The sequence below is a fragment of the Haplochromis burtoni genome, unplaced genomic scaffold (assembly GCF_018398535.1).
Source record: "Haplochromis burtoni strain Fernald_Lab_line unplaced genomic scaffold, NCSU_Asbu1 Contig_176, whole genome shotgun sequence".
Taxonomy (NCBI): domain Eukaryota; kingdom Metazoa; phylum Chordata; class Actinopteri; order Cichliformes; family Cichlidae; genus Haplochromis; species Haplochromis burtoni.
In genome coordinates this window covers 888,901-903,890 of record NW_024582537.1, presented here as the reverse complement: position 1 = coordinate 903,890, position 14,990 = coordinate 888,901, and the positions used below count along the sequence as shown (strand labels likewise).

The window sequence follows — 14,990 nt, the reverse complement described above, 5'->3', positions numbered from 1 at the left end:
CCAAAAAAAAAAAATTATATTCACTCCGATCAAGTCTTTCCATGGGGGTATATGGCTTAGGAAGGATGAAATACGGCAATTTATTACACGGTCATTTGGCCTTATTTAGAAATACAACACAAGAAATCCCCGATTGGGCCACAAATTACCACTGGCGTCTGAAGGGGAAATAGAATAACTTCTTCTTTAAAAAAAAAATGTTAATTCAAATACAGGACTCTAACTTCCCTCTCATTTCTCACAGGTTGCAAACGAACTGATAATAAAATTATCTTCAGATAAATTGATAATGACCTCTTCTTCCTGGTGTGGGACCCCCATGGGACCACTGGCTCTGTGTGAATCGACCAATCGGCGCGTTTGAAGAGAAACATACGAGAGCAGGCTACAACAGAGGAGCGCGCATCGCGTAGGGGTGCGCACACAGACGTAGTTGCGACACTGGCGAGGCGAAGGCGCGATACAGCCGAGAGGATGCAGTGAAAAGCCTCAATTTCCCAGCTAATTTACAGCCGGGCAGGGCAACTATAATAGAAATTACGTTGAAGATGAGTGTGATCCAGGCTGCGCACGACGGCAGGGTGGATAGTGGCAAAGGCAGCCACACTGACAACGCCTGCGGATCCCCACGGCTCCAGCAGTGCGCTCACCCCCCTAACAGCAGCAGCCGGACCAAAGATGCCAGATATCAGCAGCAGCTCCAGCAGCAGAAGCATCATGGTGGGTCGATGCTGAAACAACCATCCTACAATGAACCAGCGGACGTCGTGAGACGGGCGCTGGACTTTAAGAGCCAAGGCACCCAGTGCTACAAGGATAAGAAGTACCGAGAGGCAATCGGCAAGTATCACCGGGCTCTGCTCGAGATTAAAGGGCTGTGCAGGGTTCTGGGGGATCCGGACACAAGCTCCAAGTCACCCTCCTCCCTGCTGCCGACCATCAGCAAGTCCACCACGCTGACGGATGAGCAGAAGGGGGCAATGGAGAACGCAGAGCTGGAGTGTTACAACAGCCTGGCCGGTAAGAGACGTTTCTCGCATACATTTCCCACAGATGGACACAGATTCCACTTATCAGCTGTCTTTTCAGCAGAGGGAAATTCTGGGAATACTCCAGAGCTCATGAATGATTCACTGCCAGTATGAGTCATTCTCAGGCTTACCCCACAATCCGCCTCACTTTCTTTTTAATTATCACTTTGCTTAAATGGTATATTTATTCACCCCTTGGCAAACTTATAATATTTGCTATATGTTTAAAATTTAACCAAAGAATCAGCTGTGTTTTAGTCCCTGACAGGACATATTAGTACTTCAGTAAAATAATACAAGTCTAACATTGGGTCTTGCAGTGTGATCAGGAGTTTCGCCCTCTCTCCCCTCTTTTAATCTCTTTCTAGCTTGCCTTTTGCAAATGGAGCTGGTGAACTATGAACGAGTAAAGGAATATTGCCTGAAAGTGCTTAACAAGGAAGGAAAAAACTTCAAAGCTTTGTACCGATCTGGAGTGGCCTATTACCACCTAGGAGACTTCCAGAAAGCCCTGTACTACCTGAAGGAGTCAAACAAGCAGGAACCTTCAGGTAAGGATTGCTGGTTCATGGCAAGGAACATTACACCCCGGAATAATATCTGAAATACATGATACATTATTTATGCAGCTTGCTGACTGTGAAAAACATTTAAGGGTGATGAGATGACTAGTAGAGAAAATAAAATAAAAACAAGTAGGAGTCATCCTTCATCATGCTTCATTGCAATTCAAAATGTGGGTGAAATTCAGTATTTCAGTCTGGACTAAATAGAAGATATCTAAATTAGTTGCTCTGAGCATTTAAAGAAACTGAGTTCCTGGACAAGGTAAAAAGACGGCATTAGTGTTGTAGTGGCTCATTAGTGTAGTGGTTTATACATTTGCCCAAAAAACAAAAGATCCATGGAGGAGACATAAATCCCTTTGGGGTTGTATCAGGAAGGGCATCTGGTGTAAAAAAACAAAAACAAAAAACATGCGGAGCTACCTGCTGTGGTGACCCCTGTGAACAAGGGTGTAGCTGACAGTAGCTTGTGTATCATGTAAAAGTGTTCCACATGAACATGAACAGGTGCACTGCAGAGATATTTGTGGACTTCAATAAATAAATAAAATAAAACAGGTGACTGTTGTGGTATAGAAATGGAATAGCGGGCTGTTGACTGGCACTAAACTGACTTCATGCAAAAATATCAAGTGCATTGCAGATATGACAGTGAAACCACTGAGTGACATGTTTAACATAGTACAGAGTGTTTGAGACAGAGATAGCTGGACTTCTATTGAGTTCCTGAAGATGTTTCACATCTAAAAGCTAACAGGGGGAACCAGGTATTTGATTAATAATATGAAATTTACAAGATTAAGAGTAAAATTATCACTGTGGGCTTTTGGCCTATTTGTGATTCTGTCCCTAGATGTTATTTAAATAATTGGGCAGAAATCTGGTGCCAAAGATACGCACAGTGAATCAGATTTTCTAGCACAACCTTGGCCTTTTCAATGTGGGTGCTTCATTCATGTCACCCAACATTAATCAGAGCTACAGAAAATAACACAGGAAAACTAGTCACGTTAGGTAATATGACAACTTTAGAGGTGTATTTGTTGCTTGAATGGCAGGTGGGAAAACTGTAGATGAAGAGGAGTCTGCAAACAGCCTCCTTCACGTGGTTAATATCTATTTGTTATGTGTATGTTTGTTTATTTATGTACTAGTAAGATCATTTACAAAAAAAAAAAAACTGCAGATACACAAGATCTTCATATGGAGCTTGTTTTGTTTTTGCAGTGCCAAAAAGCTGTGGTATAAATGACTTCTAGCTGCATTACTTTAATTCCATGTACTACAGAGTTGTGTTTAAATGGAAGATTTACGACCTTATTGATGCACCGTTTCCTGTCTGAGCAGGAAATAAATCAGCCTTTTCCTGCCTTTGTTTTCCAGACACCAATGTCATCCGCTATATTCAGCTGACAGAGATGAAGATTCGGAGAAATGCCCAAAGGGAGAAGAAAGAGGCCACATAAGCATTCGCTGTCCGATGACTTCTCTCTCGTCATAAATTTCAGCCCTACTGTGTGCCACCCAGACCTTAAACACCACGGCTTGGAGGTTTTGGTGTAAAATGATGTTTGCTCGCTTTTGCCTTGCACAGCATCTGGTTGCCAGTTACGTGATTGAATTTCACTGTTGTGTGCTTGAAATGTTTATTTTTATTTTTTCTAATTGTACAAGGTATTGTGTTTCAAACTTCCAATCATATCTAGTATGAATTTATCCTGAGTATGTTTTACCCATTCCAATCTGATGCACTGCCAGTCCAAACATCGCACATACAGGCCATAACTTGTGATGGAGACAGGAGCAATAAAGGTGAATCCAGCATGTCTGCAGGCGAGTATAACTGTAAATTAGCACCTGCCCTCGCACAAGATGTCTTTTAAATGCCTTGGAGTAAATGAGTAACAACCACCTACACTTCTGTCACCATACTTTGATTTGGAAAGCACTACAAAACTCACTTTTTTATACTCCCAATTATACCTGAAGTAAAGGTGCTAGTCGTAAGTAGGTTTAAAACTCAAAATGCTTGGGCAAGGACATCAAGAGCACATGGTTGCTAACTGCGGTATGAGACATATGAGACATATCACAAAATGTAAATAGGCTACTTTATAAAATCACAAGAAGATATCCTGTAGAGGTGAGCTTTTTGTGTTTATTAATGCCAAAATGAAGCACTTCACTCACAGCATTTACTGTATCTTAAAATACTGTGTTTACTGTAAAGGTATGGTTGTAATGTGTGTCTATTGATTGCATTATGTTTTGTGGTGCTGCAGCATTGGATTTCTCTTTAGTTTTCCTTTTTTATTTTCCTAATGAGCTTAACTAAATGAATAGAGAAAACATGATGAAAGCACACGTGTAAATAAATAAATGAAACAATGCTAGGTGGAAAGAGTTAACGTTTTTGTCTCGGTAGTTGACATTGTAAAGCATAATGTTAATTTTCTAGAGGGATGGTATCAGGATCCAGAAATCCTGACACTGGCAGTTATTTAAGACTTAATCAATGCTTTTCATTTCCACCATTTTAGTTGATATGGCTAATTTCTTAGCCCCAGCTTTTAAATCTTTATATATTAAGAGTATTATCATTAACAATACAATAAAGTATAAAACTAACATTTACTCTCTTTTATGGAAAATAAAATTCCTGTGCTAGCTAGCTACCAACTTATTCTATCTGATCTTAGATGCTGGATTTCTGTCTTGTGCCTGTATCAACATTAGTTACATGTGAATCAAACCATTTTAATATATCTGTTTAATGTTTGGCAAAGGGATAGCAGCAATAGCCCACCCTGTAGCATTAGCTGCAACAAGGGACAATGATAGCTTTCCTGTTTTAAAAAAAGGGTTCGCAAAACTACAGAGACTGTACTGAAAATGTTTGCATAATCACTTAGGAGAAATATTCAGTCCAACACTCCACATACAAAGATTCTTTAAATACATTTCAAGTTGGTGGCTAATTGATCACTTGCTAGCAGATGGGTAACAAAGAGTTGAAAACTCGATTTTCTTTCTTCTTTTTCAAAGTTTTAAATTGAGGATTTATAGATATTTTTGGTCAATTTAGACCCTTAGCGGATTGCAGAATCATGTTTCGAACATTATTGGATATTAAGTTATATTTTTCTTAAGTTGTAATTTGATGCTAATGCTAATATTCATAAAACAAACTGCTGCTCAGTAATTTTTTAGCAGCTTGTACATAATTTTGTCTGTTGCTTGCATCTGAGAAGAATTATGGTTTATAGTATATCTTTTTTAATATTTTCCACTGTTTTCTTAGATTTTTAGAACAGTAAAGTCACTGGTAGAGAATAATAAGTTTAAGCTGAAGCTGAGGAGACCCAAAAACTTTGGCTGCCAGGTTTGTGGGACAAAAGCGCCAGTGGCCACATGGTTGGGGATTATCAGAGTGCATTGGTTTTCATCTGCAATCTGAACATATGCATGAAAGCATAAATGGTGATTCTAAATTGTCTGTAGGTGTACTTGCAACAAACAAAAAACGTCTATCTCTCTGTTTGCCCTGTGATTAACTGATGATCTGTTCAGGGTGTATCCTGCATATCCCGTAAAAAGCTCCAGCCCTACCAAGAACCTATATCAGAGGTGGGCAATTAATTTTCCCCAATGGGCCAAATGAGAAACTAGGACAGTTGTAGAGGGTAACACCAATAAGCTGAACTCAATCCTACTCAGTATTATTTTTATCTTATCGGCGCAGCCCCCCACAACAGTCCCAGTTTCTCATGTGGCCCCTTGGGAAAATTAATCACCCATTCCTGCCCTAGAGGGAAAAGTGATTAAGAAACTGGATGAACATTGTGAGGCATGCACAAAGGAGGCTGCAGAGAGTATTACAGCACATCGGGTGTGTCATCATGAGTAGCATCAGTGTGTATGTGCTGCTCTGTTGTTGGTTTGGTATGTTTTGGGTATAAATTGAACATTTCACATAAAATCTACATAGCTTTTTACATGCAAAATAGTTCACTGGGATAAGCAACACAATTTACTCTTGAGCTACTCAAACCCTACTGACTGGCCTAGTGAATACACGCTTGTGTTATCATCATCATGGCCCATAGTCACATAAACAATTGTAGAGCCTTAACAAAGAAATACTGATCCAGTTAAATAGTTTACTATGATTTTACTCAAGTGTGTTCCAGTGCAATACAAATCAGTCATTAACAGTATTGTTCCCAGCATGAGCAACAGTTCAGCTTATTCGTGGTAACGTTTCAGACATGACACCTTAAGTTTGTTTCAACTACTGCCCATAGTTGAAATACCGTGTTTCTACATTGAGCATGAGCACATTCTGAAAAAGCATTCACATACACAAGTACATCGGGTCACACTTAGAATAAAGAGAGCTGAAATATAAGAGGCCACTTAACATTTGGAAATAAAATGAGAGAATCAGGCATTGAGACTGAAGTCAGAGAATATTTCTGTTCATTTTTTTTCACATAAGTGTTGCTCTATTTTAATGTGGTGGATTTACAGTTAATTAACAGGATTAACCTCTGGCAGAAGCACAGTAAATCATTCCCTAAATATCTTTTATTTTGTTATAAACTGCCCTGTCCAGGAAATTAAAACAAGTAGAATCTGTGAGGAAAATCCCAGTTTAAATGCATTTAGCACCTATTTATTTCAAAGTTGCTACCTTGTTATTTTTTATTTAATAAAATGACTAAAAATTGTCATGAAATTAATTTTGATATGTAGCTGTGGTCATGAAATCTGTTGAATAGTGCAACATCAGAACAGACCGAGTGTTTATTTGCACAGATACTGAAAACCCTAAAAACATTTATGGAAATCATTAATAAGTGTCAGAAGGCAAATAAAACAAATTATATAAAAATAAAACATCAGATAAATTAATTAATAAATGCAATGAAATAAACGCAAATATAAAAATAACCGAGGCTAAACTTCCACATGCCACCAGGGCCTGATTGAAAGTGAAGTCTTCCATCACTGAGGCTCACATAACCTAAAAGCCACTTTGTATCCCTTATTACATCATCTTCCTAATCAACAATTTATGAGGCAGACAATTTACATAGTTACAAACACAAAGTTCCCTTTTTAGTTTGGAGAAATGTTTCTCTTCTGGCTGCTCTTGCAGGGTTACACCAAATAGTAGACAGGAGAGCGAATGGTCTCTATTTAGAACCCAAGCGGTAGTGACATTCTTCTTTATGGTCACCATACAGAGCTTGAGACGATGTCAGACATTAGTTAACGGAGACCGTTTCTAGACTGTAGGTTGCTAATACAAAGAAGTGCACATATTATACTAGAACATCCCCCATCACTGGGATAGTGGAAGTGACTGGTGACAACAGGTGGTCAGTACAAAACAGGAATCCATCTGCCATGAGAACAGGAGTGGGTGATATACATGTACAGAGGATTTCACATAACACAATGCTTTTACAGACAAGCAGAGCCAGAGGTTTTTGACAGTGGGAAAACCTGATGCTTTACATTCATGATGCTTTTCAAAAGTGCACTTTATTAAATGCACAATCTTTAACTCAATCTTAAAATCAACACAAGTATGCAAAGCTTTATGTAGGTGAAAGCCATTACTGACTTTAGTCTGAAAGAAAAAAATAAATGACACATGAAATCTCTTTCCTCTAATGAACAATCGAGCAGGCTTGGGTCGGATTATATTTTCAAATTCTTTTATTTTTTTGTTTGAGCAGTTTTGGATGCAAGGTTTAAAGATTTACTGCAACAAATGCCAGAAAGGGAGTGTTTTCACAGTAAATATCTTCCTAGCATTTACAACCACTGTGTAGATGGAGAAAGGTGAATAAATTCCAGATTGCCAACTGACCCAGATTTGTGGTCATCCAAAAGCTAACAGCAGGTAGAGTCTCCATGTTGTGTTGGACCACTGAGGGTCAGGCTGGGTTATGACCAGAATCCTGGTTTGTAGCGGTGAGGTGAGTTTTTAGGAAGACTCGTCTCCGGTCTGCAGAGTGGGATTGTTCCATCCCGATACTGTCCCTCATCCAGCTGATCCAACAAATTTTCATTCCGGCGTGGGGAGTATGGTGTTGGGGCCTCCATGGGTGTGGGTGGCACTGTTGAGTCTCTCCCGAACTCTACGGTGGGTGGAGTCTCTGTGCTTGAGGTGTGGGCAGGGGAGTCGCCGTTACCTAGGGTCTGTCCGTTTCCCCTGGGCCTAGCTTCTGCCCAAAACACATCGGAGCGCGCTCGTGGTGAAGGCCGAGGTCGTGCCACAAAGTCCAAGGTTTTGGGGCGTTCAGGAGGACAGCGACGGCGGGGTGTTGGTGGGAAGACAACATTTGGATTGGGCAGCCGAGGGACCTCTGAACAGTCTTCTTTTAACACTCTGAAGCCACCTGTTGTAGCAGAATAAAAGTTGGCTAATTGTTTGGCAAAAAATTTGGATATTATTATTAAATATCAGCTATTGGGAAATGATTCTAAACAACATCATCCGATTAAGGATGCTTTACCTACAGACTGTATATAAACGATGGACATAGCAGAAATGCTGTGACTCACTCATTAACTTAGCTTGAACAAGACATTATGAGGTCCGACTGTGAATTCACTTAATCACAGGAAAGGTTTTTACTGAGGTAATAGAGCAATGGCACAGGTTTTTAGACTTTGCAACAGAAAATCTTTTAGCAGCTACACATTTTTCAGAATGCAGGCAGTATATAGCTGCAATCTAGCATCTCTTTGCAGATTTGTAAGCCACATCCACATTTGTCTTTGGTTTTACCTACTGAGAAAACATTTAATTAAAATAAATATGATTGTTTAAATGTTGTCTTTTCCACACAGTTTATGTTTTTTTTCAGCTAATGGCTAATGCAATGATCACAACATAATAATAGCAACATGCTAGTGGTGATGCTTAATTAACACTGTTAATCCTGATTCCCAGGCTTCTGTCTTCCTTAGATTTATGTTAGACATCATGGGAACCAGAAAAACAAATCCAATTAGTCCACAAAACATCATCCATCCATTTTCTTCTATCTATGTAGTTCAGACTTGGGGGAGACTTGGAACTTAACCCAGTTACCATAGGGCGAAAGGTGGGTTACACCCTGGACAGGTCGCCAGTCTGACACAGGGTTAACATAAAGAGACAGACAACCATTCATGCTTCAGAACTGAAGAAGTTTCTCAGATGAGAGGTGAAACGTCTTCAAGAATCTTAAAGAAGTCCAGTTGCTTTTCTTTCCAAGCTCCTTAGATTACTAAGACCTAGATGACTGAGAACCTGCACAGACCATTCATACTCACAGTCACAACATGGCAACACAGTCAACACTTTACCTGCGTTTTCTAATGTTGTTTTTTCCGGTAATGGCTCCAGATTATTAGGTGGGCAGCTCTTCTTGATGGCTCCGTCTGATGGCGTTCGACGGAGGCTGCGTGAGGAACTTGTGGTGCAGGGAACATGTGTGGGTGTGAGCGACTGGCGTGGGTTGCGCTTGAAGCTCTCAAGGTGTGTGTTGACCAGTGGGTTGATTGGAGTTTGGATGGCCTGATGCTGTGAGACATGAGAGGGAAGAGGAGGCTGTGTGGGCGGTGAGGCAGGGCGGCAGACCAACAGCTCCTCGCTGTCAGAGCGCAACAGCGAGCGAGTGGAGTTGCAGTCAGACACTGATGATAAAGACAGCAGTGTGTATGAGGAGGGTAAGCCTCGTTCAGGTAGTGAAGGTGCTGACGGTTTGAGCGGGCTTTCCCGCCGGAATAGTCTGCGCGTCGGGGGGCTTGTGCTTCGCCTCTGGCTCCCCGTTCTGTGGAAAAAGCCCTCCCAGCGTGGTTTGATATGCTCTTCCGGTTGGGCCAACGTTAGCAAGTTGTAGCCCAGCCCGACGGCTGCAAGCAGAGCCCCACAGCCCAGCAAAACCAGTTCAGAGCGTCTGCTTCCACCTGGGCTCTTCCTGCATGGTGGTGTTCCTGGCACCTGACTGCTGAGGCAGTATTCATCTCCATCACCATCAGCAGCAGCAGCAGTGTGGGTCTCCTTATGGAAGGGAATGCAGAGGTAGGACTGACCAGGAGCTGCTCCTGGTTCAGTAGTGAAGCAGCAGTCTTCATTTTCTGAAAAAAAAGGTACCATGTTTGAACTATAAAACTTATTTAATTGGTTAAACAACATAAACATAAAACTAGTTTCTTTCTTGATATATTGACAGAAACAATAGTGTATGTTTAATAGTGGAAATGACCTGAAGTCTATTAGTATTTCAACTCCATCTTTCTAAATTCAGTTTGCTGAAAGTACATAATCTTCATACAGCTGCAAACATGCACATCTGTGAGTCTGCCAGGCCAACCACTAAGAACTGTGTGGGAGTGAAATAGCTCACTTCCAGCCAGCCTGCCACCTTTAAGCTACAGCTCCCTCTAATATAATGTGGAGTGTGCATATGTCAGACAAAAACAGATCTACTACGCTCTTCCTGCTCACCCATCTCCACAAGGCTTGGCACTCCAGGCACTGCTGGGCTGTGTCTAGGGGATCTGCGGAGGTTTGGGGCACTGCAGGACCGTTGTCGGCTGCCCTCATGGGGAGGCTTCACACTGTGAGCAAGAAAGGGTTTTGTATTCCAAATCATGCCTTTTAACTCTGGAAGCAATTCCAATATTGGAATGCAACAAAAAAGTATAAGCCTTACTCCACAAAACCTCAGCAAAACTACAGTCTCCTCACCTCGCATCAGCGCTATGCTCCCTGTATGGGCCACATCCACGAGTTCTGCCCTTCTTTCTTGACCCCTTCCTCTCACTTTCCTCCTCATCAGGTTGAAAACAAGTGTTGCGACCCCAACCTGTACAACCTTCCCCCGGCGTGACTGCAAAATGACATATTGCTAAATCTTTAGAAGGAAAATGCAAAATGGGTTTTAAAGAATAGTAACAAATCAAAAAGTAAACTACACGAGCCAATAACAAGTTTGATGGAAAGTTAAGTTATGGAATTTAATAATAAAAAAAACTGTATTATGCTTACGCTGGATGGCTCTCAGGCGAGGCAACATCGGTGGACTAGTGGGAGGGCTGGAACCGCTGCTAAGCAAACTCCTCCGTCGATCATGGGAAGGAGATGCCTGCACAGTGATTTTGTGCTGAAAATCTAAAATATTTAATCAGACTTGCATTAGTTTTTCTAATTGTGTATGTGGTACCTTAGTAAATGCAAATCCAAGACAAAAAAAGTAATATGAATTATAATACATGAATAGCTGGCAGCAGTAATGGAGAACAATTTTGATTAATCTTTATTTCTACAATGTCTGGACTGATAATTGAGTGCGTATGTTATTAAAATCATTGAAAATTGTCAGAGTTGTACAGCATTATGCACAGATACTGTATAAAAGATGGACATCACACATTCATTTTACACATTCACTGATTTGAGTGATTTTTAGAGGTTCCGATTGTCTGATTACAAGCCAGTCTGTTTCATGCATGTGCACATTCACTCTCTAACAACATGTTAGCGTGTGGCTATGACCATTAGCGAGTTCTTCATTTTGAGTGAAGAAGACACAGTTCGTTAAAATAGGGCTGTAGGGCGGGTTGTTAAATATGAGTCCACTTTTAAAACATGTTTTAAAACCCATTTTTATTCTTTGGCCTTTGACCTCAGTGAGATTTAGTTTCTCTTGTAATGAAATTAGTTATTAACTAACTAATTAAATATTTTTCTTTTATTGTACTTATTGTAATTTTGTTATTTAGTTAGCTGTGGTTATTTTTTTAAATGCTGCTGCTGCTGCAGAATTGACCTATCAAAGACTCCAATCCGGCACACTGGATGCCATTTGAAATTATGAAGGCGTACACAGATTTACAGTTTTATAGATTTTCTATTAATAAATACACCCTCCCCCCCAATTTGCCATCCATACTGCAATCAAGTAGTTTCACTGGTCCATCCCACTAATGATCAAAGTCAGTAGTATGTGGCCCACAATATAAAATGCATTTCACATCCCTGTTGTAGGGGGACCACCACGAAAATATTCATACCAACAAACCTAAATCACCGCCAGCCAGCTGAGCATAAACATTTCAGAGACACTAACAAAGGAAAAGTGGCTAAATTTCAAGCTATCCAGAGCTCAGAGCCAGCCACACGCCAGTAGCCTTGGTATGAGCCTCGGTATGAGCAATGAAAAGACAAGTAAAGAAGTGAAAAGGATTGATGTCCTGCTGTTTGGTGAAATTAAAAACATACAAGAAAGTGAACAAAGTCCCTGCCATTTATTTTTTTTTATACAAATCTGTCAGAACTGCTTTTGTTTTCAAGATAATATATGTCAAGTAAAGGTAGGTATACCCCAACCCATTTTCTTTTAATTATTTGCAGCATGTTTTCATTTTCAGTTGTTTCAGGGAAAAATGTAAGAATTTCTGTTATCATAAAGAAAGGGACTTACTGGGACATACTGTCTTCACTTGTAGGGCTTGGAAGTGACACCTATCTTTTATATACAGTCTGTGATTACCCATGAGGAAACTATTGCTATTATCTGTCATCTGAGTGTGACGCCACACCCCAGCTATGTTGACTCAAGTGACAAAGTTGAAGACAGCTCGAAGCAATGTCTCAGTGTCATCACAAGGCCATATAAAAAGCTTTTTATGAGAAAAATTCCAACTAAGAGCAATAAAAGCAGCAAAAACCACACATTTGTTAAAGATCTTGTCAGTATGATTTTCTTTATTGATCATGTGACACTGTGCTTGTCATGCTGATGGGAATGAGTCTTTATGAACAAACAAAAATATAATTGGTAATAATTACAACTATTTGCATAAACAATGGGGCAAAACATACAGGCGGAGTCTATAAATTCATTTCAGCTCGCTATAATCAATCAAGGGTGAAATATTGTATAGTGCAACTATGCTTTTTGTTTAAGTACCATATTTTGTTTTCATTACCTGAAGGCAAGCTGATCCTGTTTCCATCCTTAAGTTTAAGACGGTTGCGGCGGAACTTGCCCTGCCTGCTCTCCACATGAGGCTTTTCCTGGTAGAGCTGGTGAATGATGATATTGAGCTCTCGCTCCAGGATGTGGATCTCACGTTCAGCTAGTTCCTGCTCCCGCCTCCTCAACGCCTCCTCCTGATACTTCTGCTGCAGTGCCGCTCGGGTCAGCTCCTCCTCCCACGATCTCAGCTCCTGGGAAATCCAAATACAAGAGGTGAATTTAAAACAACAACACTAAAACGTACAGCAAAAACAAAGCTGTATTTACAGTGAATGGGAAAAAGAAAAGCTCAGGACATCCCAAAACTGGGGTTGTTTTTCAGGAGTTTGGCTCGGCCCCTTGGTGCCAATGAAAGGAACTCTTAATGCATCAGCATAACAAAACATTTTGGACAATTTCATGCTTCCAACTTTGTGGCAACAGTTTGGAGATGGCCCATCCCTGACTGTGCATAACTGCACAGAGCAAAGTCCTCGAAGACATGAATGAGTAAGTTTGGTGTGGAAGAACTTGACTGGCCTCCACAGAGTCCTGACCTCAACCCGACAGAACACTTTTGGATGAATTAGAGGGGAGACTGTGAGCCAGGCCTTCTCACCCAACACCAGTGTCTGACCTTACAAATGCACTCTCCCTCAAATGACTGTAAATCCTAACCAGCAATTTTCCAAACTACCTGCATCAAAGACCTCTCATCTTTACCTTTTCCTTGGTCCTCAGCTGATCAAACATGTCCTGGATCTCCAGTTTCCAGTCATCTTGGAGAGAGTGGAAGGATTCTGCTGGCATTTCAAAAAAGCCTGACTCCTCAATGGCCGTCAGCTGGTCTAGGATAGCTGTGAACTGTGGCCGAGAGTGAGGGTCTGGGCTCCAGCAGTCTGTGGCACCAGATGAAACACAATCCAAGCAAATTTGCTCTTTAACTTTTTCCAGAAAGTAATAAAATATTCTGTGCAAGTTTGATGCTTGTAAGTTATGGTTCACAGGATCTGAACACACAGGAATCTTGTAGTTAACCATCTCATTTTTAATTTAAAAAAAAAAAAATAGAAAGAAAATCTGTGGTATGTTTGGGAAAACAAACTACCATCTGGTTAACATATTTGCTTCTGAATCTCAAATATATATGTGATTCCTTTCATCTAAGCTGAAGGGCGACACTTCACATGAACATTAAATTATGTTCTTTTCTTACCCTCCATAAGACGTGCAAAGGGCTCAGGACAGGTAGACGGGATTGGCAAGGCCATTTTGTTCATCGCCACTCCATAAGCTACTGCCAGACCATCGATACCACGAAATGGGACTTCTCCAGTCAGCAGCTCCCACAACAGCACACCATAACTTTTAGATTTTTAAAAAAGGAAAAGATAAAAAACAGTTGCTGAAAAAAACCCAGAAACTGAAAGATTCACGAATTCAATTTGGATATATAACTGAAAAAACAAACAAACAAAAAACAAAAAAAAAAACATCAACAGGTTCTCTGGTGTGCTCTCAAGAGAAAGGAGCTTGATGTACATGCAGAAGTACTTGCACAATATCTGTCAGTGTGCCTCTAAAGCTAAAAGTGTGTATGAATATATGAATGTTAAGTACGATGCTTGCTGAAAGAGACTGTGAGTGTTCACCAAATCCATTTTATTTGAATAAATGTCAAAAAAAGATTAGTGTGGCACTGCATTTGTGCACCACTCATGTAAATACCAAGGTGAGATATAAAAAGGTCAAAATGAGAAAATGTCAACAGGACAGAAAAGAAGCTCACAGATCCATGTGACTAATGCTGGAGCTAAATAACCAAGAAATCAAATAAATCAGGAATGCGTGAAGATCAGTGTTAGTCTTCACAGATTTAAATCAGAAGGACTTGGAAGTAATGACACAAGCTATGACCTGACTGTCTACACAGTTTATTCACCTAGATAGCAATTAAACAGGTCAAAACAAACCACTGTTCTTAGGAATTACTGTATTTGATCTGTGTTTATGCTACATCAGGGTGGAACATTGACTAGGAAGAACAAATAATTCCCCTTTCTTGTCTGCACTCTTGAGAAAAGAGTTACTGTTATAATGCATACTTCTTTGTCTTGGCTCCCACAATTCTCACACTATATATTAATCCAATGACGTCAGGGAACTTTGAAAATTAGCCATTTTTAAAGTCTATTTATTCATTCATTCATTCATTCATTCATTCATTCCTTTAACTGGCTTTCCAACCAGGGTGACAGAAGGGTTGAGTCTATCCCAGTTTTCATTAGGCGAGAGGTAGGGCTGCACGATTAATCGTTAGAAAATCGCGATCTCGATTCATACTTATGTGCGATCTCATTTCCAAA

General features: G+C 40.4%; 2 protein-coding genes across 2 annotated transcripts in view; one reads left to right on the top strand and one right to left on the bottom strand.

Moving 5' to 3' along the window:
• The first annotated feature begins 353 nt into the window (after positions 1–353).
• On the top strand, positions 354–3,990 carry LOC102303468 (tetratricopeptide repeat protein 9A). Its single transcript, XM_005934008.3, has 3 exons — positions 354–1,020; positions 1,400–1,582; positions 2,981–3,990. Exons 1-3 carry the CDS (start codon positions 549–551, stop codon positions 3,061–3,063), a joined length of 738 nt encoding a protein of 245 aa, XP_005934070.1. The 5' UTR covers positions 354–548; the 3' UTR covers positions 3,064–3,990.
• A 1,747-nt stretch (positions 3,991–5,737) lies between these two features.
• Positions 5,738–14,990, bottom strand: part of map3k9 (mitogen-activated protein kinase kinase kinase 9) — a 19,700-nt gene continuing 10,447 nt past the window's right edge. The window contains exons 4-11 of the mRNA XM_005934007.3: positions 13,841–13,989; positions 13,348–13,523; positions 12,596–12,836; positions 10,653–10,775; positions 10,353–10,494; positions 10,110–10,222; positions 8,966–9,739; positions 5,738–8,010 (exon numbers count right to left, since the gene is read on the bottom strand). Of these exons, the coding sequence (XP_005934069.1) occupies positions 7,556–8,010; positions 8,966–9,739; positions 10,110–10,222; positions 10,353–10,494; positions 10,653–10,775; positions 12,596–12,836; positions 13,348–13,523; positions 13,841–13,989 (2,173 nt within the window). The 3' untranslated portion in view covers positions 5,738–7,555. The remainder of the gene's footprint in view (positions 8,011–8,965; positions 9,740–10,109; positions 10,223–10,352; positions 10,495–10,652; positions 10,776–12,595; positions 12,837–13,347; positions 13,524–13,840; positions 13,990–14,990) is intronic.